This window comes from Mus musculus, chromosome 10 (assembly GCF_000001635.26).
Source record: "Mus musculus strain C57BL/6J chromosome 10, GRCm38.p6 C57BL/6J".
NCBI lineage: Eukaryota > Metazoa > Chordata > Mammalia > Rodentia > Muridae > Mus > Mus musculus.
Genome location: NC_000076.6, coordinates 92,775,212 through 92,802,267, shown reverse-complemented (window position 1 = coordinate 92,802,267; position 27,056 = coordinate 92,775,212). Strand labels below are relative to the sequence as shown.

At 42.8% G+C, this 27,056-nt stretch overlaps 1 protein-coding gene across 8 annotated transcripts in view; it reads left to right on the top strand.

Moving 5' to 3' along the window:
* Cfap54 (cilia and flagella associated protein 54) overlaps positions 1–26,659 on the top strand; it is a 307,879-nt gene extending 281,220 nt beyond the window's left edge. For 7 of the 8 annotated variants that reach the window (XM_011243636.3, XM_011243638.2, XM_011243639.2 and 4 more), the window contains 2 exons: positions 1,049–1,138; positions 25,970–26,656. In XM_011243636.3, the coding sequence (XP_011241938.1) occupies positions 1,049–1,138; positions 25,970–26,089 (210 nt within the window). In that variant the 3' untranslated portion in view covers positions 26,090–26,656. Of the gene's footprint in view, positions 1–1,048; positions 1,139–25,969 lie in introns of all 8 variants that reach the window. The other variant, NM_001347060.2, reaches the window with a different exon arrangement.
* The last annotated feature ends 397 nt before the right edge of the window (positions 26,660–27,056 follow it).

Genomic DNA, 27,056 nt, shown 5'->3' with positions numbered 1-27,056 from the left:
GTCTTTTTAAAATTGTGTTTTTAGTGCATTGGTGTTTTGCCCAGCACGTGTCTATATGAAGATGTTGGGTCACCCAACACTGGAATTTCAGACAGCCGTGAGCATTCATGTAGGTTGTCGGAATTGAACCCAGGTCCTCTGGAAGAATAGCCAGTGCTCTTGACCACTGAGCCATCTCCCCAGACTCCCTAGTCTCATCTTTCAAGCTCTCAGTCTTAATGCCTTTAGTTGTAAGTAAAGGAAATCAACACTTGCTCGAGTAAAATGGGCATGGAGGGCAAAGGCAGAGACACGCATCAGAGATGCGTGCACAGTAAGTCTGGGTGCAGCTGATAACCAGATAGAGCACAGCAAGCCTCTCGGAAACCAGCGCTGGGAGTCAAGAGCCAAAGCCGCACTCAGACCCATGAGGGACACAGACACTCTCCAACCCCTGTGTCTTCCTCTTCCTCAGCTCCCATCACTAACCCAGTCGCTGCCTTCACCAGCAAAACAGCTCACCTCACAGCTCACATGGCCAGGGTCTGGTTGTGTCAGCTCTGCCTGTAGGGAGGTCAGATGTCCACACATGAAGACAGCTGTATCCCTACAGTCAGGCCATGCAAGGCCCTCGGCAGACGATGTCTGTATGCTAATGGCTCTTTCCATTCACTTCCATCATTACCCTTTCCCTTTGGTTCCCCACGGCCATCCATTCTTTTCTACCCCCAGCCACAGTGACCTGAATCTCTTCATCCCAAAGAGATTTCATCCCGTTTCTTCTCAATGGAAACCTTATTTTGGTATAAATTATTGACTCGTTCCTCTGCAGAATATGCGTCTTAACAGTCAATATCCAGAGAAAATGCTACTATAGCAGCAGACATTCCTGATTAAGCTCAGCTCTCATGTTTTGTGGCTACTTTGTATCCTTTCAAAAGTCCTCCAACTTCCTCTTTCACAGCCTGGGAATAAGGGTCAGGTGACTTAAGACAAAGATAGTTAATTAATATGGAATGCTCTCCCGATAAACATCAGAATCACCCTGTTGCTTTCTTCTTATTTCTAGAACATGATCCTCGAATGTTGCTCTGAAATAGAAGCTCTGTTTTCCAACAACAAAGACAAAGACAATGAGCCCCCTCCTCCAATGACCAAGGTATGCTCCTCCTCTCTGAGACTATCTGTACCACATTCCTTTTGCTATGGAAACAGAGACGCAGCTTGTACCCAACTGCAAGTACAGCAGAATACACTCCCTGAATCTGAGGAGTGCAAAAGTTCTACATGTGAATTTATAATAGCATATTACTTTGTTAAAAGGGTTTTTTGTTTATTTTTTGTGGGGTTTTTTGTTTGTTTGTTTTTTGGTTTTTTGCTAGAAAACTTCAACTGGTGTGGAAAATTACAAAGCGAATTTAAAAAGAATCACTTCATAGCCACTATTCTGTGAAAAATCCTCTGTTAGCATTTGGATGATATCTAGAATTTTCTCCATGTATACACAATAGAATTTTTACATCAACGGAATCAACTTTACATACATCGTGAGACTTGCTGTGCCATTAACCAATGCCATGGGGGAATTTTCTTTTCTTTTCTTTTCTTTCTTCTTTTTTTTTTTTTGTATGTGAAAAGTCTTCTTTGTCATATTCAATGCCTTAAAATAGTCTCATAGCTAAATTCTTCTTATGACAAGTCTTGAGGTGTGTGTGTGTGTGTGTGTGTGTGTGTGTGTGTGTGTGTGTAAAATAAACATACTATATAATTTTAGTCATTTGATGGGCCGGATAGCTGTTAAGTCCAAATGTCATGCACACATTACCTGCACCCACCTCCCAAACTGCTTCATCACCTCAGGCAACAACGCTACTCCTGAACAATTAACTCCCCGCCCCTCCCGACCAACCTCCCCTACTTCCGGTAACCTCTGTTCCACTTTCAGCTTCCCAGTCTGCCTATTCCAGGTGCATCATATAAATGGAATTGTGTCATACTTGTCCCCTTGTGTGTGGCTTACTTAAAGTAGCATGATGTTCTAAAGTTATTCCCAGTGTAGTGCATGTCAGTATTTTATTTTTTTCCTTTGTATCTGCATCAGGTCTGTATACCAAGTATTTTTATCCATTCATCCAATAATAGGCATTTGATTGTGCTCACCTTCTGATTACTGTATTACATGGGTGTGTGTGTGTTCGGCTCCTGGCTTCAGTGAGTGGGATTACTGAATCACATGATAATTCTGTGTTTAACTACTGAAGGATCTCCCAAACAATTCTCTTTTTCCCAGTAGCCGGACCACCTTAGGCACCTGCAGACAGCACTCAGGGTTCCGACTTCTCGACAATCTCAGCGACACCCGTTACTTTCCCTTTATCCCTTCTCAGGGCTATGCTTGGGGGTGGGAAGTGGGATTCGCCTATTCGATGTGTATTTCTTCAACGATACACAGTCTCAAACATTTTCTCCTGTATTTGTCAGCCATCTGCGTATCTTCCCCTGGAAAAGAGCTCTCCAATCCATTGCCCACCTTTGAGTTGGTATGTTCATGTCCACTCCAACGGTGATGGCAATGGTCATCTGGAAATGACACCGGCTTTCTCTCCTGTCAGTCATAGATGAGGCAATCAGCTTGCCAACCCTCCCATAAACATTAGCAGTCCCTCCTTCACATTGTACTACTCCAGACAGTTGCCTTACAAGTGAAAAACCATATGCCATTATTTGATAGATATTACTAATAAGGCCAAAGGTACTTCAGATCTCTGTTGGCAACTTCTGCTTTTCATTTGTGAAATCATGGCCACTTGTGTACTCGGTCCTCAACTATTTAAGGTGAACTGTCTGCCTGTAAGGGAGTCTTGTATTAGCACTGGAGTGGGAGCTGTGCCAGCAATATGACCCTCCCCTCACAGAGCTTTCTTTTAGTAGGGGAGTGGACAGTATTCATCACCATTATCACCACCAGCAGTGGAAGCAGAAAGATAATTTTGAATTTTTTTAATTGCTAAAAAACTAAAAAAAAGAAAAAGAAAAATCCATACATTAGAATAGGGAATGTCCAACTGTAACCTGTGAATAAATCTATGCTGACAGTTTAAAAATAATGATTTATTGAAAAGTCATGTTCCTTTTTTGCTTGTGGTCTCTATGGATGCCCGGCTGTGCCACTAGAGTATGAAAAGCTGTATGTCTTCCAAGGCACAAACACTTCCTTCTCTGGACGTTTCCAGGAGATCGTTGCTGGTTTCTCTGGCAGGGTCATAAGGTCATGGTTTCTTAGGGTTGGTCAGGCCTGAGGAGGTGGGTGATGTCTGAAGAACCAGAGGGCAGACTCTCCCGTGCCTCTCATCAGACCCTTAGCTTTGGAGACAGCAGCGCTGTAGGTTCTCTATTTATATTCTCAGAGCAATTTGTTAACCGAAATTTTAATTCCCTTTAGATTTGAACTCCTGAATACAGTTTGTGTTTTCCTTTAAAAAACAAAACAGCTATCAATGTGTCCCTTGTTCATTTTAAAATAAAGAACTTATTTTGTATTAAGTAAATATATAGCTCTACTGAGGTAGACAGCATAAAAGCCAAGCTTAAATTTAATTTGGGTAGATTATATTTGTATGTTGGGCTCTCTAGAAGAAGAGAATGAATAGATGTTACATGTGTATATGTGTGTTTGTGTGTATATGTGCATGTATATGGTATGCTCATGTGTGCATGTATATATGTATGTGTGTATTTGTGTATGTGTGGTGTTTAGGTGTGCACATGTGTATTCCCATGCATGTTTATGTACATATGATTGAGGTGTGCACATGTGTATTCCCATGCATGTTTATGTACATATGATTGAGGTGTGCACATGTGTATTCCCATGCATGTTTATGTACATATGATTGAGGTGTGCACATGTGTATTCCCATGCATGTATATGTGCATATGACTTAGGAGGGTTTCATTCTATTGACTGACATGACTGGAAGCTTAATGGTCCCACAGTGGCTGGCTGTATGCTGGAGAGCCAGACACCCCAACAGCTTCTCAGATGAAGATGCCTGAAGCCTCAAAACAAGGTAACTAATGACACAGCCCAGCCGGAGGTTGCAGGGCTGAGAGCTCCCTGCAGTCACCAGAGCGCAAGCAAACTGAAGGGCTGCAGAATCTGGGGCCAGATGTCCAGAGGTACCAGCATCTGCACTGAAGACAGCCGTGTGGGGAAAGTGGCTCCTGCCCATGCTGACTGCCCTCCTCCTTCCACCTCTCTTCATGCACGCTCAGCCGATGGAGTGGTGCGACCTGCAGTGAGACCCGGTCTTTCTCCGTAGCTTGCTGTCCCAGGTGCTAGTCATCTCTAGAAACCCCTTCACAGGTCACTCAGAAGTGTGCTTGACTTAGCTCCTCGCCATCTCGCGGCCGAATGAAGCTGATGATGAGAAGTAACACTAAAAGTTAACCACCACAAGTGGTCAGTAATGGATCACAAAAAGGTGTTTCAGGAGATACATAATGAACAGTGTCTATGAGTTCTGTTTTCTGGTGGACCCAAGTTGAAATCCTAGTGTCACGTGTTAATAGTGGTGTGATCCAGTGATACATATATAAAATGAAGTAATGATGCCAACTTTTCCCTGTCCTTGTGAATATTAAAACAGTGATTATTAAATATGTATGGAAGAGCCTGATACAAGCAAATACTTAGAACTGGGATATCTACAGTGACTAATACAGTCACTGGGCTATCTGGTGACTCTTATCGTAGAACTGGGGTATCTAAGTGTAACTGATGTTATCCTTGTCCTCACTGTGTGTGGATACTTCAGCTCCTGGTTAACTAATTTCAATGAAAGTTTTAGCATCTAAATTTGGTCTTTTGGTCTCAAAGCTAGAAGAAGAGGGAAACCATGTTCTCTGCCTGTTAATGTAAATCACTGTTGAACCTGTAGCAATTAGGCCAGTGTGCAGGATGGGACCATGGGATCATAGTGGTATAGGAGGCATAAGATCTACCTACCTAAGAGATCATGTCTTGAATCTCACACTTGATCTCTACTGAGGCAGACTTAACTAACAGCGCTAGAATAGGACATGCAAATTTGTAAGCTTATCCCCACTGAGTAAAATCTTGGATAAGCAAAGTGATAAGTGTTAACAGATTTTTTTTTGAAACATCATCTCTCTGTATAGCCTTGACTAGCCTTTGTAGACCAGGGTGGCCTCGAACTCACAGAGAACCAACTGACCCTGCCTCCTTGGTGCTAGGATTAAAGGTTTAGACCACTATGCCTGGCTCTTTGAGACATTTTTGTCACTGATATGAGATCTTGTTATGCAAGAATTTTAGTCTTTACTGAACACGCCTACTACAAATTACCTTGGCTTGTCTCACCTCTACCTAATTAAAATAAATACTGCTGTGCAAAGGCTGTCACAAATAAACTTAGAAGAGCAAGGGGACAAAGACCATGCAGACCTTCTTGGTGACAATCATAGAATATCAGTGACAACTAGGTTTGATTTCGTGTCACACAACAACAAAAAATATCTCTTTTAATTGCCTGCATAGCCTTGAATTATTAGTTTCTAAGCTGTCAGGTAGGATTCAGAGATGATGCTAAAATTATTTTCTCTGTCTTGCTATGACTAACCGCCCATGGGAGAATGAGGCCCTTTTATAAACAGCTCCCTGTCTATCATTAGTAATTGACTGTCAGCTGTATGCAGGACATCCGTGTATATAACATCTAGCTGCAAGGCAGTATAGGTGGGAGCACCTCCAGCCAGCTAAATTAATGTGTTCATATTTGTCCCCATGACAGGAAGAAACTGCTCTAAATTATACACATATGTGCGTGCACACACATGAATTGAACAGATCAGTTTGTGAGCACATAGCACGTTTGTGTGGGCTGGAATCATACAGAATCACTGCCTGGATGTGATGCTCAGGCATAGATTCTGGTTGGGAAAGATGAGACTTACTACATAGAGAGGTTGCAAAAAGAGTTTTTATTGATTGTTCAAGGTAAAGAACTTTTCTTTCAGTTCAGAATCTTCAGCTAGACTTGGCATAAGTTCCAGACAATTACGTATATGATATTCATGGAATGCCAATAAACCACTAGTAATAATAACATTACCTCATATTTGTTGAGAACATAGTGTGTGCAAATATTATTAAAGGTTTTGAATATATTGGCATGCAGTTTGAATAAGGATAGCCCCCATGGGCTTCTATATTTGAATGCTTGGTCATTAGGGAGTGGAACTACTTGACAGGGATTAGGAGGTGTGGTCTTGTTGAAGTGGGTGTGGCCTTGTTGGAGGAAGTGTACTGCTAAGTGTAGGCTTTGGGATTTCAAATGCTTATGCGAAGCCCAGTGTCTCTCCCTCTTTTCCTGATGCCTGCTGATGCTGATACAGAATTCTCAGATCTCTCTCCAGCACCACATCTGCCTGTCTGCTACTATGTTTTCTGCCTTGACTAAAACATTGAAAGCAAGCCCCAATTAAATGCTTCCTTTTAAAAAGTTGCTTTGGTTGTGGTATCTCTGCACATCAGTAGAGCCATAGCAAAGTTCATTTAATATTAGGAGAATCTTATAAAATTGATCACCATTTTTATTTTATTTTGTTTTATTTATTTCATTTTATTTTTTAAATTTGTGTGTTTTGTTTTTATTTTGTGTGTGTGTGTGTGTGTGTGTGTGTGTTTGTGTTGTGTGCGCATGCTGTTGTTCCTTGGATGACAGAGAAGGACATCAGATTCCATGGAGCTGAAATCACAGGTAGTTTGGGAGCTATTGCCTGGAGCTGCTGGAACCAAGCTTCAGTCTTCTTCAAGAGCAGCAATGTTCTTGCTCTCTCCCCAGGCCCTCCCGTTCTATTGGTGAGGAAATTCAGGCACAGGAAAATGAAGCAGCAGGCTCAAGGTAGCGGTAAGAGTCAGGTATAAATTTGCTCTACTCCAAAGCCAGCAACTTACTTGTAGCCATGAAATGTTGTTTGTAAACAGTGGGAAAGGATGCTATGGGCAGCTGAGGAATGGGGTGAGTACCAAGAAGTTGTTAGTATAGACTAAGAAGGGTCGAGAAGGAAGACAACATGCTAAAAGGGAGGGACAGAGACCAAGGAGGATGTTGAGATAGGAATGCGCATAAGGGAAAGGAGACAGGAGGAGGAGGAGATGTCATCTATAGGTCAGGACAGAGAGATAGCAGAGAGCAGAAAGCTCAAGGACCCTACAGTGATGGAGACAGGGAGGGATGTGAGGAAGTCTGATGTGGGGAGTGGGTGACCTTAGGCCAGTTCACTCAGGGATTTGAATTTCCCCGGGTGGGGTGATGGAAGCACCCACAATGAGTCATATAGACGGGGGACATCATCCTTTAAAAGACAAGAGAGGATCCAGTCAGTACTCATTGTCACTGAGTGAAGAAAAATGGCTGCGGAAGTTGGCTCAGCATAAAGGAAAGCACTGAGTACCTCTTGTGGTTTTAGGATCCTATGGCTCTGAGTATCTTGGCTTGATGGAAGAATGGACAGCACTGGTAGTGTGCTATTTATTGGGTGTGAGAGGGGAGCTGACACTCCAAAGGGGAGTGCAGTGAGGACAGTGACAGCAGCTCTGATGTCACCCCATAACCAGAAAAAGTGCCTGCCCTGCACCCCAAGAAAGCATAGTTACTGTTTGACATCTCTATTTCTTAAGCTCCTGAATTAGCAAAAAACAAAACAAACAAACAAAAAAGCCCAAAAAGTGCTTTCTTAAAAATATTTTCCATCTGAACTATATATCCTTAACAATACTAAAACTCTCCTGACTATACAACGTGACCATGTGCTCGACTGATGGATATATTTTTTTAACATGGCTGAATTCCCTGCACATATAGCCGATTGTTTCTTATTGTTAAAAATAATTGTTTAGGGGCTCAGGGGCAGAAGTCTTGCCTAGCACGCCTGAGGTCCCAGACTCAATCCACAGTACAACAAAAAAAGGTTACTGCTTATGCCACGTTTTAGACAGAGCGTTGACATGGACCACGTGCTGATGACTAATGGTTCTTACTCCACTGTGCGGGCATCCTTCAGTTTATCTTGGCATTTGCTCTTTTTTTTCTAATATATTGATTCCATCATGAGGTGATGGGTACCTTATCATCCTTCATAACCTCTTATGAGCCTTCACATGTCAGCAGAAATGATTGCTGTGCCATGCTAGTATCTTCCTGGATTATTGTGTAAAATGGGTAAATAACACGTCCAACCTATGTTAGCTTAAGTATGACTGTGTTCTTTCTTTCTTAAAAAAATGTTTATTTACATTGTGTGTGTGTGTGTGTGTGTGTGTGTGTGTGTGTGTGTGTGTGAGAGAGAGAGAGAGAGAGAGAGAGAGAGAGTTGGTACAGAGGGGACATGTTCATGACACAAGTCATGTATGGAATGACAGAAGGCAACTTTTGAGAGAAAGTTCTGTCTTTCCACTGTGTGGATGCTGGTGGATTGAACCCAGGTCCCAAGGCTTGGTAGCAAGCACCTTTACCCACTGAGCCAGCTAGGAGACCCGACACATGCTCTTTCTTCACTTCTTCTTCAGATCTCTTGGTTTACATCTCTTGACATTCGATAGTTTTTAAGCAAAACATGTCTGAAGGACATACATCTATATTCGTCTGGTATTTTAATGCTGACTAGATCTGATAGAATATGATTGTTTCCTATTGTGTTTTAATCCTCAGTGCTTTGTCCAGTGTCTGGTCCCAGCAGGTATTAGCAAATACTAAAGGATTGGATGGTTTACAATCCATCTTCCAAAGATAGCCCAGAGAGGGCAGCTCTACTCCTGCCATGAATGTGGGCTCTGAGTTCATCAACATTAGTGATTTACTAGGCAGGCATCCTTCTGTGGCAGCCGCAGGGCCAGACACAAGAATGCAGAAGCAAAAGTCCAAGTTCCTGCCTTGAGGAAGTCCTACAGTTTAGCTGGAGAGGCCACCGGCCTCGGGCACCATTACCCTCGTTTCCATTCCTCTAACCGGCTCCTCCCACAGCTTTGGAGGTGATGAACTTCTCTGGGCATCTATTTTTCTGAGGGCTTACTAGTTCCCACCATGAAATTTAGTGCTCCATTGTTAACCATTTTTATTGCTCAAAAAAATGACTGCACAGTAATAGACTAGCCTTGGCAAAACACAAACACGGCCATGGGTCATTCACATAACGCTTTCCTCTGATTGCAAAGAGCAGGCAAAACACAAGGGCCAGCTCTGCAGTGGGCCCAGGTCAGGTCACAATTTGCAGGCTTGCTATGAAGATGGAAAAAAAAATGAACCAACTCTTCAAATTCCTGGTACAGAGAGAAATTAAGCTCTGGTGGTAAAAGTGGGCTGCATTTAAAAGTTTCACACAGCTGCATGTAAGACACTGGGATGGCCATCTAGGGAAAACAGGGAGCCCTCGGCAGGACAAGGCTGTCTGTCTAGAAAGGATACCTGGAGCTGATGCTTACAGAAGGAAAAGATGGTGGCTGAGTTGGGTTTTTTGTTGTTGTTTTTGTTGTTGTTTGTTTGTTTTAATGGGTGACTATTTTTGCATGAAGACACAGGAGAATGAAGAAAGAAACTGTTTCAAAGTCCTAGTCGGCATTTGGAAGGCTGAGGCAGAAGGATTGCCATGAATGTTAAGTTCTTGGCTAGCCTGAGCTACACAGTGAATTCTAAGCCAGTCAAGGCTATAGAACGAGACCCTGTTTCAAGGCAAAACAAAAGATCCTGCCCAAAGCCACATGGCTGACAACTGTCACCCTTCAAAATGAGCTGACTATAGAGGATCCTACTAACTGCTACAGTTATCCTAAAGCCAGTCCTGCCCTCGTCTTATGAGGGCCATAACTCCCCAGGCCTCTCTTGGGTTGATTGGGCCTTCTCACAGCCTGGTAGCCCTGGTGTTCAAGACTAGGCCTCCAAAGATGTCTGAGAGAAAAGCTTTATTGCCACTTAGGCAATCCCTAGCATTCAAGTTCAGACACAGCCCTCATCCCTTCGCTGGAAGAATATCCCATCAATTTGTAAGGAGAGCACACGGACTGGGCTCTGTAACTAACAATGCACCCGGCTTCTGTGCTTCGTCTTCTGCATAGAGGACCCTCTTTGATGTCTGCCTGTGGTGCTCTAACAAAATCCCGGACGTGCAGCAGCAAACACACTATAAACAGTGCACCCTACTTCTAGCACAGAGCTCTGCACTGTCCACGGCAGGTAATTACTGAGTGTTAGCGATTAATTCTGTTAACTCATTTCTGCGGGGCTGACAATTGCGGATTTTCCTTTTCTCTCTCTCTCTCTCTCTCTCTCTCTCTCTCTCTCTCTCTCTCTCTCTCTCTCTCTCTCTCTCTCTCTCTCCTTCTTTCTTTTACTTGATTTCTGTTGGAGCAGCCCCGAAGTGTCTGAATAGATTTTATGGGCATCTAGAATCACGTCTCCCTTCTCCGAGACATTATCATTCCATCCTCAAGTGAAGAGGGCCCTTTGTGTGTAAGATCACATGGCACCCACTTAATATTCGTACATTCTTTTGGAGACAATGCCAGACAGCATCAATTCCACGCTGCTTTTTAAAACACTGCACTGACTTTGATTTCATCGTCCCTCCATTTGCGTCGGACTGTCAAATTTGGATAAGGGAAAAAGAAAGGCCCTAAGAAAAGACCAGGCTATTAACGTGCTCTTCAAATGCTAAGAAAAGGCTATGCTGTTTAGAGCATTTCAAAATGCCCATCTCTCCGAGATTTGCCAGCAATAGCATCAAGGTGAAATACACTTTTTTTTTTGAAGGAAATGAGAGACTTTGTGCTCCTGTGTTCAGGGTTCAGTGCCACTTTGTGAATGTGCAGTTTGAGGATGAGATGATACTGGGGTGTGGTTTAAACCACAGGATCATCATGAACCGGATGCTATGTGTTCAAAGTAGCATCAAAGTAGCAGAAGTGTGTGTGTGTGTGTGTGTGTGTGTGTGTGTGTGTGTGTGTGTGTGTGTGTGCTTTCCTCCACAAATCAAGCCAGGCTTCATTTCCAAAACAACTCGGGATCCATCTCCAGGGGACAGTTAGTTGCTTTGTACAACTTCAAGGGAAGTACGAGACAGGGGAATCATTAGCCAACCTCATTTCTCTCTGTTTTGGAAAATACAGAGCTAAACGCTGAGTTTCATTTCCTTCATTCAAATTTGCTAAGTGATTCTGCCTGGACCTCGGAGCTGGAGAGATGGCTCAGCGGCTAAGAGTGCTGCATGCTCTTTCAGAGGACTCAAGTTCCATTCCTGGAACACACACACACACACACACACACACACACACACACACACACACACACACACATACACACACACACACACACACACACACACACAAGAATTCATAAAGTTAAAGTACTTTTTATAAGTAGCCCTTGAGGAGGGTGCAAGGGTGCATGCTTACAATCCTTGTGTTTGAGAGGTAGAAGAGGAGTGAGGAGTTTGAAGCTAGCCTGTGCTGTTCAGCGAGTGTGAGGCCAGCCTGAAATATATAGTAAGGCTTTTATTCTTTGTCACAGATCCAACAGTGTAACAGTATTTTCACTATAGGTAAATATCTTATTTTTCCCCTCATGCAGCTGAATACATTGCTAAGACTTTAAAAATTCTTTTCACAAATACTCTGTAAATTTAGGGTAAATATGCCAAGAAAGAGCAGGTGTGAATTTACCCATCTTCTTGTTTCTTTTGGCCAAAAGCCAGTCCAAGGTTTAGAAGTTATTCTGCTCACATTACAGGCAGCTGGTACCCACATGATCTCTTCTCAGCTCCTTTGGGGGCACAGCACAGTGGGAAGAGCCCTTAACCCATGCTGCGATCTGCCCCTGTAATTAAGTTAGTCACTAAAGAGCCGTGGTTGACTAGGTTCTAGTGAAGGGCTCAGAAGCAATGCATCCTAATGCAAGAAACTGAAAGTTTGCCTCCTAGCTAGATTGCTTTGTGTGTGACTGTGAAAAAGGAGGTATTGTTTGTCTAGGGTTCACTCTCTCCTTTGAGTATTGATGGCAATAAGCTACTGTCACCTGAAGTCACACCGGGACTAGTATTTAACTCTGTGCAGGCCAGCCCTGTGTCATTTAATACTTTGTGGTCATCTTTATTTTTCCCAGCCTTAAGTTGATGTATTGGACCGTTAGCCTCTTCCTTTCACAAGTGGCTTTCAGCCTAATCTGACTGTTTGCTGAATTTCAAAAAGTAAGTGAAAGAGTAAACATTAATAGGGGTGTTCTGAATTATTTTCATTATTATTAGTTATTTTCAACCATGCTTTGAAATTAACTGTAGATTTACATAGAGTCATATTAAGAAACAGCACAAGGGTTGGAGAGATGGCTTAATGATTAAGAGAACTAGCTTCTCTTCCAGAGGATGCTGGGTTCGATTCCCAGCACCCACATGGTGACGCATATCCATCTACAACTCTAGTTCCAGGGATCTGGTGCTCTTCTGGTCTCCATGGGCACCGCATACACATGGTGCAGAGATAGGACATAAGTTCAGGCTAAACACTCCAAACATACAAGGACAAGTAAGATTTTGAAATAAGAAATCATACAGAGAAGGCAGGTCTCTTCCTCCATGTTAGAACACTCGCACAGCCCTTGTGAGGTCCCAAAAACTAAAAGAAAGGAAAGGGGACAGATGAGAGGACAGAAAGTCCCAGTACAACCTTTATGTGTTTCATTCTGCAATGAAAGTCCGACATCACAACCAGCGTGGGGGCACTGACACACTCAAAACACACTTCTACCATCACTAGCATCACGGTCACCCTTGGGTAGCCCCTCTCCCATTCTAGTCTGTCTGCTCCTAACCACTGACAACCACTGGTCTTCTTTAAGTCTCTGTAACATTTTCATTTCAAGGATGCTCTGTAAAAGGAGTGACACACAGTGTGACCTCTTGGGACTGGGCTCCCTCTATTTCCCATAATTGCATAGGTAGTCATAAACCTATCCTTTCAATAAACAAGATCCCCTGAAAATGTACACATTCAGTGTTTTGGCCACAGAACTCTTGTTTACCCTCGGGGTTCAGAGTCTAATGTGAGGCAGATAGTAAATGCTCAGTGCCTGGAGATGGTCCCCCACACCACCTGCTCCCTCTGTCCCCTGCTACTTCTGTCCTTCCTGTTCTCTTTTCATGCTCTCCTTCTCTACATCCCCTTGTTAATCCACAAAGGCTGATTGCTGGGATTCAAATACTAGCATAAACAATGGGCTTGAAGCATTCGCAGCCTCTTAAACTTTTTGCCGGTCGTTGCTGGTGGCTGTCTGAGAAAGGTGTGCAGCTGGTCATGGTGTGTGCCAATGCGAACAGAGTCAGCGTGAGCTGATTTCCTTCTGCACTGTGCACATAAGGTCTGCTCTTCCACATAAGGTCTGCTCTTCCATTTGTCTCCGCACTGGGAGCTGCTAAGTAACGGAACCCAGCATGCTTTGATTCGTGGCAACAAAGTCCCCCACAGAAAGTGTGAACTTTGGTTCTTTACAAAGTCTTTGCTTTAAAAAAAGACAGAGAGAGGGGTGGGGTGGCGGGGAGAACACCTCTGGTTTCTAGTTCTCTGGTTTCTAGTTCTCTGGTTGCCAGAAGTTAAATCTCGGAAGCTCCCTTGGGAGAAAGAAAGAAAAAAAAAAGTATCGTTATAACTGTGAAGTTTTTACTTCTGTGTCTCCTACAGACAGACGCCACTGAGACCCTTGGGAGGGTACCAAGCAGCTAACATGGCTGCTGGGATTCAAAGCTCTGACCTTTAAGTGAGGTGAAATTCTCGCTGTGGTGCTGTAAAAATGTAGAGAGGGAAGAAGGCAAGCTTGCCAGAAGAGAAATTTCAGTCAGCATGGGGCAGACTGTGCTGTGCTAACAGACCCCAATGCTCACTGGCGGTAACGGTGGCTGTGCATGTGCACATCTGTGTATGTGTGTGGGCATATGTTTGCATACGTGTACACAGATGTTTGAGTATGTGTGTGCAGGCACACACGTGGCATGGCTCACTTGGACACCATGGGTACCATTTATCACCTACCTTCTTAAGTTCATTAGGTATGCTGGCCTAGTGCTCCGTGAGCTTCCTGTAGTAGAATGTATTCAATCTCAGCCCTACCAATAACCCCGAGTTATTAACTAGGTTTCATCTGGGCTGCTCTTAACTCCAATTGGCCAGTTCCCAGGGCCACGGTTTCTTGACTTCTAACCCCTGGTGGATTCTCCTTTCTCCTCTTCCACTTTCTTCTCTTCCTGGTCAACCCCAAGAAACCTAAACCCTACCTATGCCTCTTCCACCCAGCCATTGGCTGTTGGCATCTTTATTTACCAATCAGAAATAACTTAGGGACAGGGTCACATGGCTTCGTTTGTGTCTACGTGTAGACACCAGGTCTTAGCTGAGGCAGCGTCCAGGAACTCTCCTGTCTCTGCTTCCTATCTCAACATAAAAGGAGTGTCAGGATCACAGGTTTGTGTTACTGCATCTAACTTTACATGGGTTTGGGGGTTTGGAACTCAAGACGTTACACTTAAATGGCAAGTGCTTTTCACAGAACCATCTCCACATCTCAAATAAGATTTATTTGCCTCACATCTAGTACAGATGGAGTACTCGGACTTAGATCTATGGCATCTGCAATGGTTGTTCTTCAAGGTCAGCACTGCCAGAGAAGACTTCAGAATTTCACAAGACATCCCTTTTTTGAAGGTTGACCACAGATCCTAATATGCTGGCAGTCATCAGACAGCACAGACTCGTTGGGAGGGGCTGATCACAGGCTCTTCTTTTCCTCTGAAATGTGTCCCAGTCTAGAAAATAAATTCCAAAAGGTGTCCTGGGTGGCTGTTATAATGTTTGCTCATATCCTACTGCCTCAACCCAATCTGCAAGGGTCTATTAGGGGCACACTGTGAAGATACACCAATGTATTTTAGTGAACACTAATAACTTTTGTCACAATGGGCTGATGTAGAAATATCGTGAATTTTGAAGTAAAAACTATACCATAAGATAGTACCAACCTCAGCAGCTTTGATGAATACAGTCCTTAAATCATCTCTCTGGACCACACACGTGACCAGTTGAACCATGGTCTTCTAGAGGAATCCCCAGAACCCGTTGCCTTGCATGACAAAGGAATAGCATGGACACGGTTGGGTTTTGGACAACATGCTGAGAAGCTTATGCTGGTAACCTCAAAAGTTAGTCATCAGTGCTTGGGTATAAGGGAGTCCCAGAGGGATTGGACAGCAGAGAAGAGACCCAGGGTCAGAGTGAAGACAGAAGCTGAGACAGGGTGAAGAGCAAGGCTTTTGTGGTGGGAAAAGTAGCCACAAGCCAAGGAGTATAAATGACCTCCCCCTTAGGCCCTCCAGAAGAAACCAATCCAGACCATACCATGACTTGACAGCCATTAAATAGATATCAGGCTATGACCTACAGGACTTACAGCCAATTTTGTTATGACTCACTAAGTTTGCAGGAATGTGTGGCTTCAGTGACATGGAGCAAATACACAAGCACATTCTAAGCATGTGACTTCAGGTTTTGTCTGTACTTAAGATAGGTATCATCACCATCACCACCATCACCACCACCACCATCATCACCATCATCATCATCACTTCTGTGAGAGGAGTGGAGGGGCAAAGATGTGTGACTTGCCCAAGGTCCCTCAGTTAACAGGTATAGGGTCAGGCTCTATATCCAGGCTGATGGCTTCTCAGAAGACATTCCTTAGCACAGTGCTCAAAACTTGTTTTTCCCCTAGCACCCAGTTTTCCTGTGTCCCTTCTCCTATGTCTATGTAATGCCTTTGGCCTATGCAACTTCACCCAGTTCCACACAATTTCATTCTCCTGCTCTCCCATGGGCTCAAAAATTTGTGGAAGAGTCAAGGGGAATTTCCCAGTTAAACTGTGGTGGTTGGCTTTTTCCTCTGGGTGAAGCATGGTCACCTCACCACCATCTCGGAGCAGTAGAAACCTTGGCTCTGTAGCCAACCAAATGAACATCAATAGATATGGTCACAATAAGGGTGATGGAGCTGCTGATATCGCATAATACATTGAGGAGTGGAGGTCACCAGACCATCACCTGGAGATCCAGGCAATCAATATTCCCTGTACCTCACCCCACTCCCAACTGAAAACGATCTTGGGAGACTCTGGGGTGTGGAGGAAGTGGAAGGTTAGCAGGAGATCACCAGCCATCCTGGGGTGGGATTTTGTAATGATGCAGGTGTTTGAGGGTCATCCCTACTCTTGGACGTTAACCCTTATCCAAGCTTCCATAAATAAGCTTAGCAAACTCCTCATCAGTCCACCAAACTGTATTTGCGTAGAATCTTTTACTCTGATTTAACATCAGTGCCCTAATTGGAGTGAAGAGATGTTTGTTCATGTCTCCCCGGGAAAAGCTGGCAGAGTTAGGATTCAAGTGAAATTGCTTTTTCTCCCCCACTTAAGCTTTCAGGAAGAGATTACTTAAGGGGAGATGTTAGTTCTAAATCTTCTTCCTACTCTTTAATTGTTAATTCTCCTCATGTTCTAGAGTGGAATATTCCTAGGGTAATCAAATAGAATGATTAATAGAAGTGATGCATTAGACTTATTTTATCAAGATCTTGAAGAGAAGCTTCTAAAAATTTAGCATAAGTAGTGAAGTTATTTTAAATTTCCCCTCAGCTTATATTGGTTGCATTCCAGCATGCATTTTACCAAATTGCCATTGCGTGTGTGTGTGTGTGTGTGTGTGTGTGTGTGTGTGCGCGTGCACTCGTGTGTATATACATATGCAAGATGTGCACATGTGTGGGTGCCAGAGGTCACACTAGGTGTCTTTCTTGATTTCTCATCACCTTACTGATTTGAGACAGGATCTTTCATTGAACCCAAAGCTCATTCATTGACTAGGCTGGCTGGTGAGTGAGCTCTTGGAGTTCACATGTTCCAAGCTCCCTGCACTGGGGTGACAAACATGTGCTTCTGTGTTGCGGCCGCCAGCAGCTCGCAACGTGAACGGTTCGACTGATATGGCTACTCGAGCTGTAAGAGAGGAATCTAGACGGGGCGAAAGAAGAAATGGAGCTAAGACAAATTCATTCTGATCAAAGCTCAAATTTTATTGTTGCGACACTAGTTATGAAGGAAGGGGAAGGGGACCCGATTCCCGTCGAATAATCTCTGGTCCAGTAGAAAGGTGAGCACGTGTGTGGCTCCGAAGGTTCCAGCAGTGGGCGTGGCAGAACAAATGAGCAGGAAGCTCCACTCCTGAGCAAGCAGGTTTCAGGCTGGGGGAGGGGAGACTACACTTCTGTACACAGTTTTGCTCTTTTTTTTTTTTTTTTTTTTTTTTTTTTAATAATGTGGTTGCTTGGGATCTGAACTCAGGTCTTCATGCTTAGCCAGCAAGCCAGTTTGCTGACCAGTCATCTCCCTAGGCCCCAACACTTATGACTTCTTCTGGGGCAGCCTGAGTTCAGGTACTGGTCAGTATCATAGCACAGAGCCTTGACACCCACTGCCACAGTTCAAGATAAACTGAAGGGCCAGTCTATGGTGCCCATGTTTTCACCCAACTTCCCCTTCTGCCAAATGTCATTTCCTTCATCTTCTCCATGTGCCTTAATCTTGTTGTCATTTGCTAAAGTTAGTGAGCTTCCAGGAGCTAAATTCCATCTCAGCATATGCTTTCTGAGGGTTGCCGTCAGCTTTCTAGTGGTATAAAGAATATCTGGGGTAGCGTTTATTTATAGAAAGTAAAAGATTATTTTGACTTTATGTTTCTGAAAGTCTAGTCCGTGATCTACTGGCCCTATTATTGTCTTTTGTCCTGTAGTAAAGTAACACAGTATTCAACAACAACGACAAAAGGGGCCTTCTTATTAAATTCTATGTCCAAGGATATGTTCCCTTTAAGTCTCCCTTCCAACACCTGACTATGAGAACCATAGGCCCTTGAACTTGCCTTCAATCCAATATGTATGCCCTGCATGTTGTCCTGTGTGTCCTGTGTAGCATCCTATGTGTTTTGTATGCTGTCCTGAGTATCCTCTGTACTGTCCTGCATGCCCTGTATGTTCTATGTGCTTTCGTGTGCATCCTGCATGAGGTCCTGGGAGCCCATTGAAAAGCCTACCTTTCTGACAAAAGAGAGCAACTTCAGAGATTTTTCTCTAGATCTTGGAATCTTGAGCAATCAGGATGAACCTTAAGATACCCAGCTTCAACTTTCCCTGTTTCCTCAAGGATCTCTTTTGCTCTTGAAGGAGTGTTTTCTTAAACAATGCTCTATAAAAAGAAATGGTTCAGTGGGTAAAAGCCCTCACCATGTAAGTCTGATGAGCCTAGTTAAGTCCCAGGGACTCACATGGTGGGAGGAGAGAACTGACACCCAAAGTTGTCCCCTTATCTCTTGTATGTATGCTGTGTTGTGTGCACATGCACATACATGCACATATGCACGCACAACACACAAACAAACAATAAATTCTCAAAAGCATGTACTTGTAACTAATAAGACACTGTTAACACTCCCACTTTCCACCAAACAGACTGTCCTGTCTGAGTCCAGAGTGGGTTTAAAGGCAGAGTGTGCAGAATGGGAGCCATGCAGGGAAATATCCACAAAGATATTCATGAGTGTATGTTTTCTCACTCACTTGTGTTTTTTTTTCCTATTGCTGTGATAAACATGATGCAGTCTGAGAGAGTAAAGGGCTTACAATGTCCTGATTATGATTTGTTACTGAGAGAAGTCAAAGTAGGAACTTGAGGCAGGAACCTGGAGACAGGAACTGAAGTAGAGACCATGGAGGAGTCCTGCCTGTTGGCCTTCTCCTTGTGGATCTCTCAGATTGATTTCTCACACAACCCACAGTGAGCTGGGCCCTCCACCAACAATCACATCAAGAAAATTCCCCTCCAGGATTGCTTACCAGCAATCTCAGGGAGGCAGCCCCTCAATGCAGATTCCCTCCTCCCAGGTAATTGTAGCTTGTTTCAAGTTGACAAAACCCAGCCCCACACAGCCTTAGTTTGCATAATACTTAGGTTTGACTGTTACATGGATTTTTTTGTTTGTTTGTTTGTTTGGTTTGGTTTGTTTGTATTTTTGTGTTTTAATCAGTTTAATGAAATCCAGTGTGGCCCAGTAATGTATATATCTGAGGTGATCCAAGTACTGAACTTGTACATTTTGTCCCCCAACACCAAATGGTTCTATAATTCTCCAACACCAACTGAGCATCCAAGAGTTAACGTAACCCAGAGTTAGCAGGGAATCAGCAAGCTAAGGGCCTCAGCTCATAAACATTCATTTATTCACTCCTGCCAGCTGCAAGCAGAGCGTACACTCCATTCACTTGTCTTTCAAGCTACTGACTTACAAGTGGCTTCCAGCTTCAATAACTAGTAAAGTACTCAGAGCACCCACGGTCGCATTTAATCACTTTGTATGATTATTGGTATGTTAGAAAGGACACCATGACCCAGAAACAGAGGCAGAGAGATGCGCACCCCAGGCAAGGTCTTGGAGAAAGGATGGGGTGTGTCTATGCCCTTTCTAAAGGTGGTTCTGTCTTCAGTCTACCTCATGAGTCCACTGGCAGGAACCTCAATCAGGGTTTTATGGGAGACCCATTATGTAAGCCTGCTTGTTTAGTTGCTGATGGCCTGAAGGTGTGGGCACCATCAGGGTGAAGATGCTGGCTAAGGAGAATCTGTTCTTCTCTTCTAAGACAGCATGCCAACTGTCTGCACATGGTTTCCCCCCACATGTTAGACTTTTAATATCCAGTTTTCTTGCTCTATTCAAATTTCCTTTTGCAATAACATCATTTCATTAAAATTTATTATTAAAAGATTTCTACCATCTCACAGTATGACTGTTTGAGCCCCTATTATATTAAAAAATACTTTTCTGTCATAGTTAAAGTTTGATTAACATAAAAATTAGAGTGATAAAAAGATAAATTTCATTCTCTGATAAGTGTGGGGTTTCCCGCAGATGAGAGAAATTATACAAAGGTCCTGTCTACTTCTGAAGAGTTGTGTGTTGTCTCTGTCAGGACGGGAGGAGTGATACCATTCTTGCTGGCATGGGGGATGGAAGCACTTGAATCAAGTACAAGAAAACCAAACACATCTAGTTCTTTCTCTCCCAGAACTGTAGATTGTTACCTAAGTTCTAAAAAGAACTTTAGAACTTTCTCAATAGATGGGTCACCTGTCATTCACATTATTGATTTTTTTTTAATTAGGTATTTTCCTTGTTTACATTTTCAATGCTATCCCAAAGGTCCCCCATACCCAACCACCAATCCCCTACCAACCCACTGCCCCTTTTTGGCCCTGGCGTTCCCCTGTACTGGGGCATATAAAGTTTGCAAGTCCAATGGGCCTCTCTTTGCAGTGATGACCGACTAGGCCATCTTTTGATGCATATGCAGCTAGAGACAAGAGCTCCGGGGTACTGGTTAGTTCATATTGTTGCTCCACCTATAGGGTTGCAGTTCCCTTTAGCTCCTTGGGTAATTTCTCTAGCTCCTCCATTAGGGGCCCTGTGACCCATCCAATTGCTGACTGTGATCATCCACTTCTGTGTTTGCTAGGTGCTGGCATAGTCTCACAAGAGAGAGCTATATCTGGGTCCTTTCAGCAAAATCTTGCTAGTGTATGCAATGGTGTCAGCATTTGGAAGCTGATTATGGGATGGATCCCTGCATATGGCAATCACTAGATGGTCCATCCTTTCGTCACAGCTCCAAATTTTGTCTCTGTAACTCCTTCCATGGGTATTTTGTTCCCATTTCTAAGAAGGGGCAAAGTGTCCACACTTTGGTCTTCGTTCTTCTTGAATTTCATGCGTTTGGCAAGTTGTATCTTATATCTTGGGTATCCTAAGTTTCTGGGCTAATATCCACTTATCAGTGAGTACATATTGTGCGAGTTCCTTTGTGATTGGGTTACTTCACTCAGGATGATACCCTCCAGGTCCATCCATTTGCCTAGGAATTTCATAAATTCATTTTTTTAAATAGCTGAGTAGTATTCCATTGTGTAAATGTACCACATTTTCTGTATCCATTCCTCTGTTGAGGGGCATCTGGGTTCTTTCCAGCTTCTGGCTATTATAAATAAGGCTGCTATGAACATAATGGAGCATGTGTTCTTCTTACCGGTTGGGACATCTTCTGGATATATGCCCAGGAGAGGTATTGCAGGATCCTCCGGTAGTACTATGTCCAATTTTCTGAGGAACATTATTGATTTTTAAGTGAGCTAATAGCATAGTATCATGCTATCCTCTAAAATGGCTATTTTCCCCAGCTGGGAAAAAAATCCAGTCAGTCAGTAACTTTAGAGAGGTGTTAACAGGTAGGAAGTATGGTAGAAAAACCTCCATGTGAGATGTAAGCTTTCTTTCTTACTTTGGGACTATTAAATCACGCCCCCCTGTGGATCCTGCACTGTACTTTAAGATTTTTGAAAGAAAGCAATTACATTCACCCATCTCTCTGAACTTAAAATCAGTCAAAACGACAGTACCAGAAGAACCAAGCCAACCCTATGAGGGGACAATTCCCCCACGTGCTTTCATTGTTTAACATTTAGAACCAAAGATGGGGCTGGAGAGATGGCTCAGTGGTTAAGAGCACCAACTGCTCTTCCAAAGGTCCTGAGTTCAAATCCCAGCAACCACATGGTGGCTCACAACCATCCGTAACGAAAACTGATGCCCTCTTCTGGAGTGTCTGAAGACAGCTACAGTGTACTTACATATAATAAATAAATAAATATTTAAAAAAAAGAACCAAAAAGGGTGACTGGCATTGCACCTGAGGGAACCAGCAGATGTTACAGAGTAGCTATTTAAAAATCAGATTGTGAAAAATCGTAGATATTTTTAAAATCATATACCCTGCTATTATTGATTTATTTTAAGACACAGTCTCATTGTGTAACCAATGCTGCCCTTGAACTTGGGGGCAGTCTTCTTACCTCAGCCTCTCAAGGGTTGGCTATGCTATCTTGGGCTGGGGATATAGCTCAATTGGTCGAATGCTTGCCTACCATGTGTGAGGCCTGGATTGTAGTGCCAGCACCATATATACCAGGTGTGCTTCTCCAGGCCTGTATGAGCACTTCTGATGTGGCAGAGGTAGGAGGATCGGAAGTTCAAGGTCATCCATCAACTATATAATAAGTCTGAGGCTAGTCTGGGATTCAGTGAGGCATGTGGGTGAAAGGGAGTTGTTGACATGATTTTGGTACAAAATTTTATATAGAGACCGCACTTGAAAACGAACAGCTCAGGGGCTTGAGAGATGGCTCAGTAGTTAAGAGCACTGACTGCTCTTCCAGAGGTCCTGAGTTCAAATCCCTGCAACCAGATGGTGGCTCACAACCATCTGGAATGAGATCTGATGCCCTCTTCCGGTGTGTCTGAAGACAGCTATGGTGTACTTATACATAATAAATAAATAAATAAATAAATAAATAAATAAATAAATAAATAAATAAATAAATCTTTAAAAAGAAAAAGAAAAAGTACAGCTCATAAGACAAAGAATGTAAAGTGGACCGCAGGCATTTAGGGAATCATTAAGTGGATAGATGAGAAGCCGAGGAGGGGAGGCTAACAGTCACACATACCTGATGAGGATGGGCTTTTAGATAGCACTGAACTGTACAAATCAAAGAGAAACTGGCTACTCAGTACAAGCAGAGAAAAGCCCTGTACTTTCACAAGGGGACCTATGGGGCTCAAGGTGGAGTGTTAATAGCTGTCAGGGATGTTGCAGTAAAGAACAGAGCGGGGCAGCTGGGCAACCACAGAACTCACGATGACTGAAATCTCAAACGGAATTTTCAAAATGTGTGAATGTATGGAGCGCCTGAAAAGCTCGCACAGGACTAGTAGGAAGGAAGAATTAGGACTCAGTTTGTTAGAAGCAGCTTATAGTAAAACTCGTGCATCTCTAACGGCCCAGCAAACCTCACTGTCATGGGCACGTCTACTTTTAAATGCTTATTATTTTTGTGTGAGGGGTATCTTGTAACTCAGGCTGGCCGTGAGCTCACTGTGTAGCCTTGAACTACTTCAGATTGACCTTGAACTACTGATTCTCCTGCTTTCACGGACCAACTTCTGTGATTCTAAGTGTGCATTGGCATATTTGACTGATGTGAATATCTATTTGTTGATCTGGGCAATGGTTGCATCTAAATATTCACACACACACACAATTTATGTACTGTACATTAATAGCTCAGTCAGAAGTTTACCTTAATGATTTTAATCAGTAGTAGGAAAGTACAGAATAATGTTTTAACATGATACCAAGAAGCAGAATTTGAAGTTCTTGACTGTATTCTAAAAGGCTTTAAATACCTCTGTTGTTTAGAATGGTCAACATGAGCACGAGGGGGGGGGGTACACGGGAGCGGGGATGGGGACGGGATGTGTCATTTTAGAGTAATTTGTTCCTCTCAAGGACAAATGAGGACACATGACTCTGGAGTGACAGCTGCCTTTATTCTACTCTTGTGCTGTGAAGGTGTCACCAGTGGCTTCTATAAAGGAGTTCACCAATTATTCTTCATCCTTTGACAAATGGTCCCTTGTTCTTGAAGTCTCAGTGACAAGGACCAGAAGTCAAAAGGCAGTATCTGTACTTAGCATGTGTTATGTCACCAAGCTAACTGTAACTGAAATAAACTTAGGTGGCCACTTAGGTTATTTTTTGTTTTTGTTTTTTAAAATCCCTGTATTTAAACTGGAAAGGATTTGATAGTAAAAGAACGATATTACAAAAGGCAGAACAGCTATCTTAATGCTAATTAGTATTTCTTTGTATTCTACTTTGAAAGTCATCTATAAGGGTTAGTAAAATGGGCATAAAGACTGAAGATCGATAGCTCAGTCAGTAAAAGCAAACGTAAGGATCTGAGTTCAGTCCTGAGAACCCACTGGGGAAATTCACACATCTGTAATCCCAGAACCGAGATGCTCGAAACAGGAAGACCCTGGACTTGCTGACAGCCAGCCTAGCCTATTCATGAGCCCCAAGCCAGTAAGACAATCTGTCTCAAAAACCAAAGTGGATGGCTCCAGAGGAATGACACTAGAGACTGGTCTTCACACATGTAATATATTCACATATGCACTTGTGCATACATTAACACACATGTGCATTCTAATTGAACAAGCATATACTAGAAATGCAATTAACCTACTTAAAAAAAAAGCAAAATCCATTGCTTTAGTCGGTGTTCTATTGCTATGAAGAGACATGATGATTATGGCAACTCTTATAAAAATAAACCAATTAAGTGGGACTTACTTATAGTTTCAGAGATTTAGTCCATTATCAGCATGGAGGGAAGCATGGTGGTCCTCATGCAGACACGATGCTGGAGAAGTAGCTGAGTGTTCTACATCCTAATCTGAAGGAAGCAAGAAGAGAAAGACACTTGGCCTGGCTTGGGATTTTGAGCCCTCAAAGCCTGCCCCAAGTGATACACTTCCTCCAACAAGGCCACACTTCTCCAACAAGGCCACACCTTCTAATTCCTGTCAAGTAGTGCCACTCCCTGATGGTTGAGTATTCAAATACATAATACTATTCAAACTACCACATCTACATAGAAACCATTTCCCAAGCTAGAATATTGATTACATAATGATTAAGGAAGCTGAGTGTGTGTGTGTGTCTGTGTGTGTGTGTGTTAGTTTCTTGTCAGCTTGAAACAAACTAGAGTCATCTGAGAAGAGGGAACCTTAATTGAGAAAATGACCCCATCATACTGGTCTGTAGGCAACTGTGTGGGGGCATTTTCTTGACTAGTGGCTAGTATGGAAAGGCTGAGCTCACTGTGGGCAGTGCCATCCCTGGGCAGTGATCCTCGGTTATATAAGAAAGAAAGCTCAGCAAACCAGTAAGCAGAGTTCCTATATGGTTCTGTCTCAGTTCCTCGCCCCAGGCTCCTGCCTTGCTTGAGTTCCTGTCTTGGCTTTTTTCCATAATGAACCGTGACAGGGATGTGAAAGCCAAAGAAACTCCTTCCTTACCTAGGTGATTTTAATTATGGCATGTATCACAATAATAGAAAGCAAAGTAATATAATACATGCCTCTTCATTATTTAAAGTTCTAGAAACCAGGAAGTAAAGAAAAAGCAAAAGTCATCTCTCACCTTTAGGTTCATTATGCCTGCTTGGGAATAAGTTGATGAATGACTCATTTAACAAGTAGTCAAAGAAACTTGTCCTCTAACATCTTACCAAGCAGTTACTACCTGACAGCATTTACTATAGATGAACATGCAACAGGGTCGGGGATACCTTCTCTCCTGTCAATCATTTTTGCTCATTTTCTTATAATCAATGCTGTGATCATAGAGGAAGTCTGTGCTCCTACCTTTTAGTCTGTTTAGGGTGACTTTGGCTGTACCAGCTCTGGGCATAGACACTTGGAGTCTCTTTAAGGCAGAGTGATCTCAACCTTTGTGTCCTTACACTGTCTTGGTGCCTGTGCCAGGACTTAGGACCAAAGGAAGAGTGAGAGATTTTCAACGAGCCAATCAATCTAGTATGAAGAACAAAGTCAGAAGTCATGTGCAAGAAATTATCTCTATCATCTCTATCTCTATCTCTCTATCTCTAATCTATGGATTTGTGTGTGTGTGTGTGTTTATAATGTCACTTGTTTTTATTTGTCTTTAAGAGTATGTGAGATTTTATGAGTGGATGTATAATTTTCAGTAGAATGTAAAGTATAAAGTGGCATATGTGATATATCACCATGTGGAAAGCCAACATCATAAACATGAATGTTCACTGACTTTGCTATAACACTACTGCATGAAGTATACTTCAGTCAGTAGTCTGAAACAGCACATCTCACATAGACTTTTGTTCTTTTCCTCAGGTTCCATTTGATGTCTCCCTGCCTGCTATATTCAGCCTCGAGAGACTTTTTGATCTTGCGAATGGTTGCATTGTGTCAGTAGGAAGCCTTTTCAACTGGATGGTGTCAATTATTCAGTGAACATCCTTTACAGGGTAACTGTCTAGGGGGACTTCATTGTTACTCATCTTTTTGTTAGAAATAAATTTCTAAATTTTTTAATCTCAGAAATACTAATATTTCCTGTTATGTTGAACTGAAGAAGTTTCGTTATTTGGCTTGGGAAGAACATTTTAGCCTTATATGGTACTTGCTTCAGAGGGGTTCTCAGCAGAGAATTATTGTACTAGCTTTGGAATCTTGTAGATCTGGGTCTATGTTGGAACTTCACCACCTGCTTGCTCCATATCTTTAAAGAATTAGCTTCAATTCTTATGCTTTTGCTTCTTCATCTATAGAGTGGGATATGAGTATCTATTTCATAACACTGCTGGTATGTACTAAAGTGAGTGAAGTAGAAAAATGAGGTGTGCATCTCAGGCCTGATGAAGTAAGAGAGCATGGAGTGACATTTGATTGGTAACTGGAGAGGGAGCAGGCTTTTTGACTGTTCACCTAGCATCTAACCATGCCATATGCTAATCCTTCCTAGGCTCTGACACATGAATGGATACTTGTAAAAATAAAATAATCAAAACTAATAATGTGCAACCTTGTGTCTGTAGTCAATTTTTAATTAGTACATATCCACCACAAAGTTCCAATGTTTGGGGATACTTGAACTCAAGTTTTCCTATGCTATTATATAAAAGAGATAAAATTTTAGCAAGGAAGTTATAGAGAAGAAAAACACTGGGCATCTGAAACTTTACCATAAGTTTACTAGCAGTAGGAAGACTCAAGGAGAGCAGAGAGGGGCACGAGAACGCCTTTGGTGAATTTGTGAAGGACTTGACTGCTATGTATCCAGAACGTGTCAAGTTTCGACACAAAGGGATATTCACTCTAAAAAATGAACTACAGTGAAGACTGCATTGGTAAGTGATAGAAAACTGTTAAGGGTGGATCCGGAGAGGAGAAACAAATTCCTGACACTTAGACAACAGTG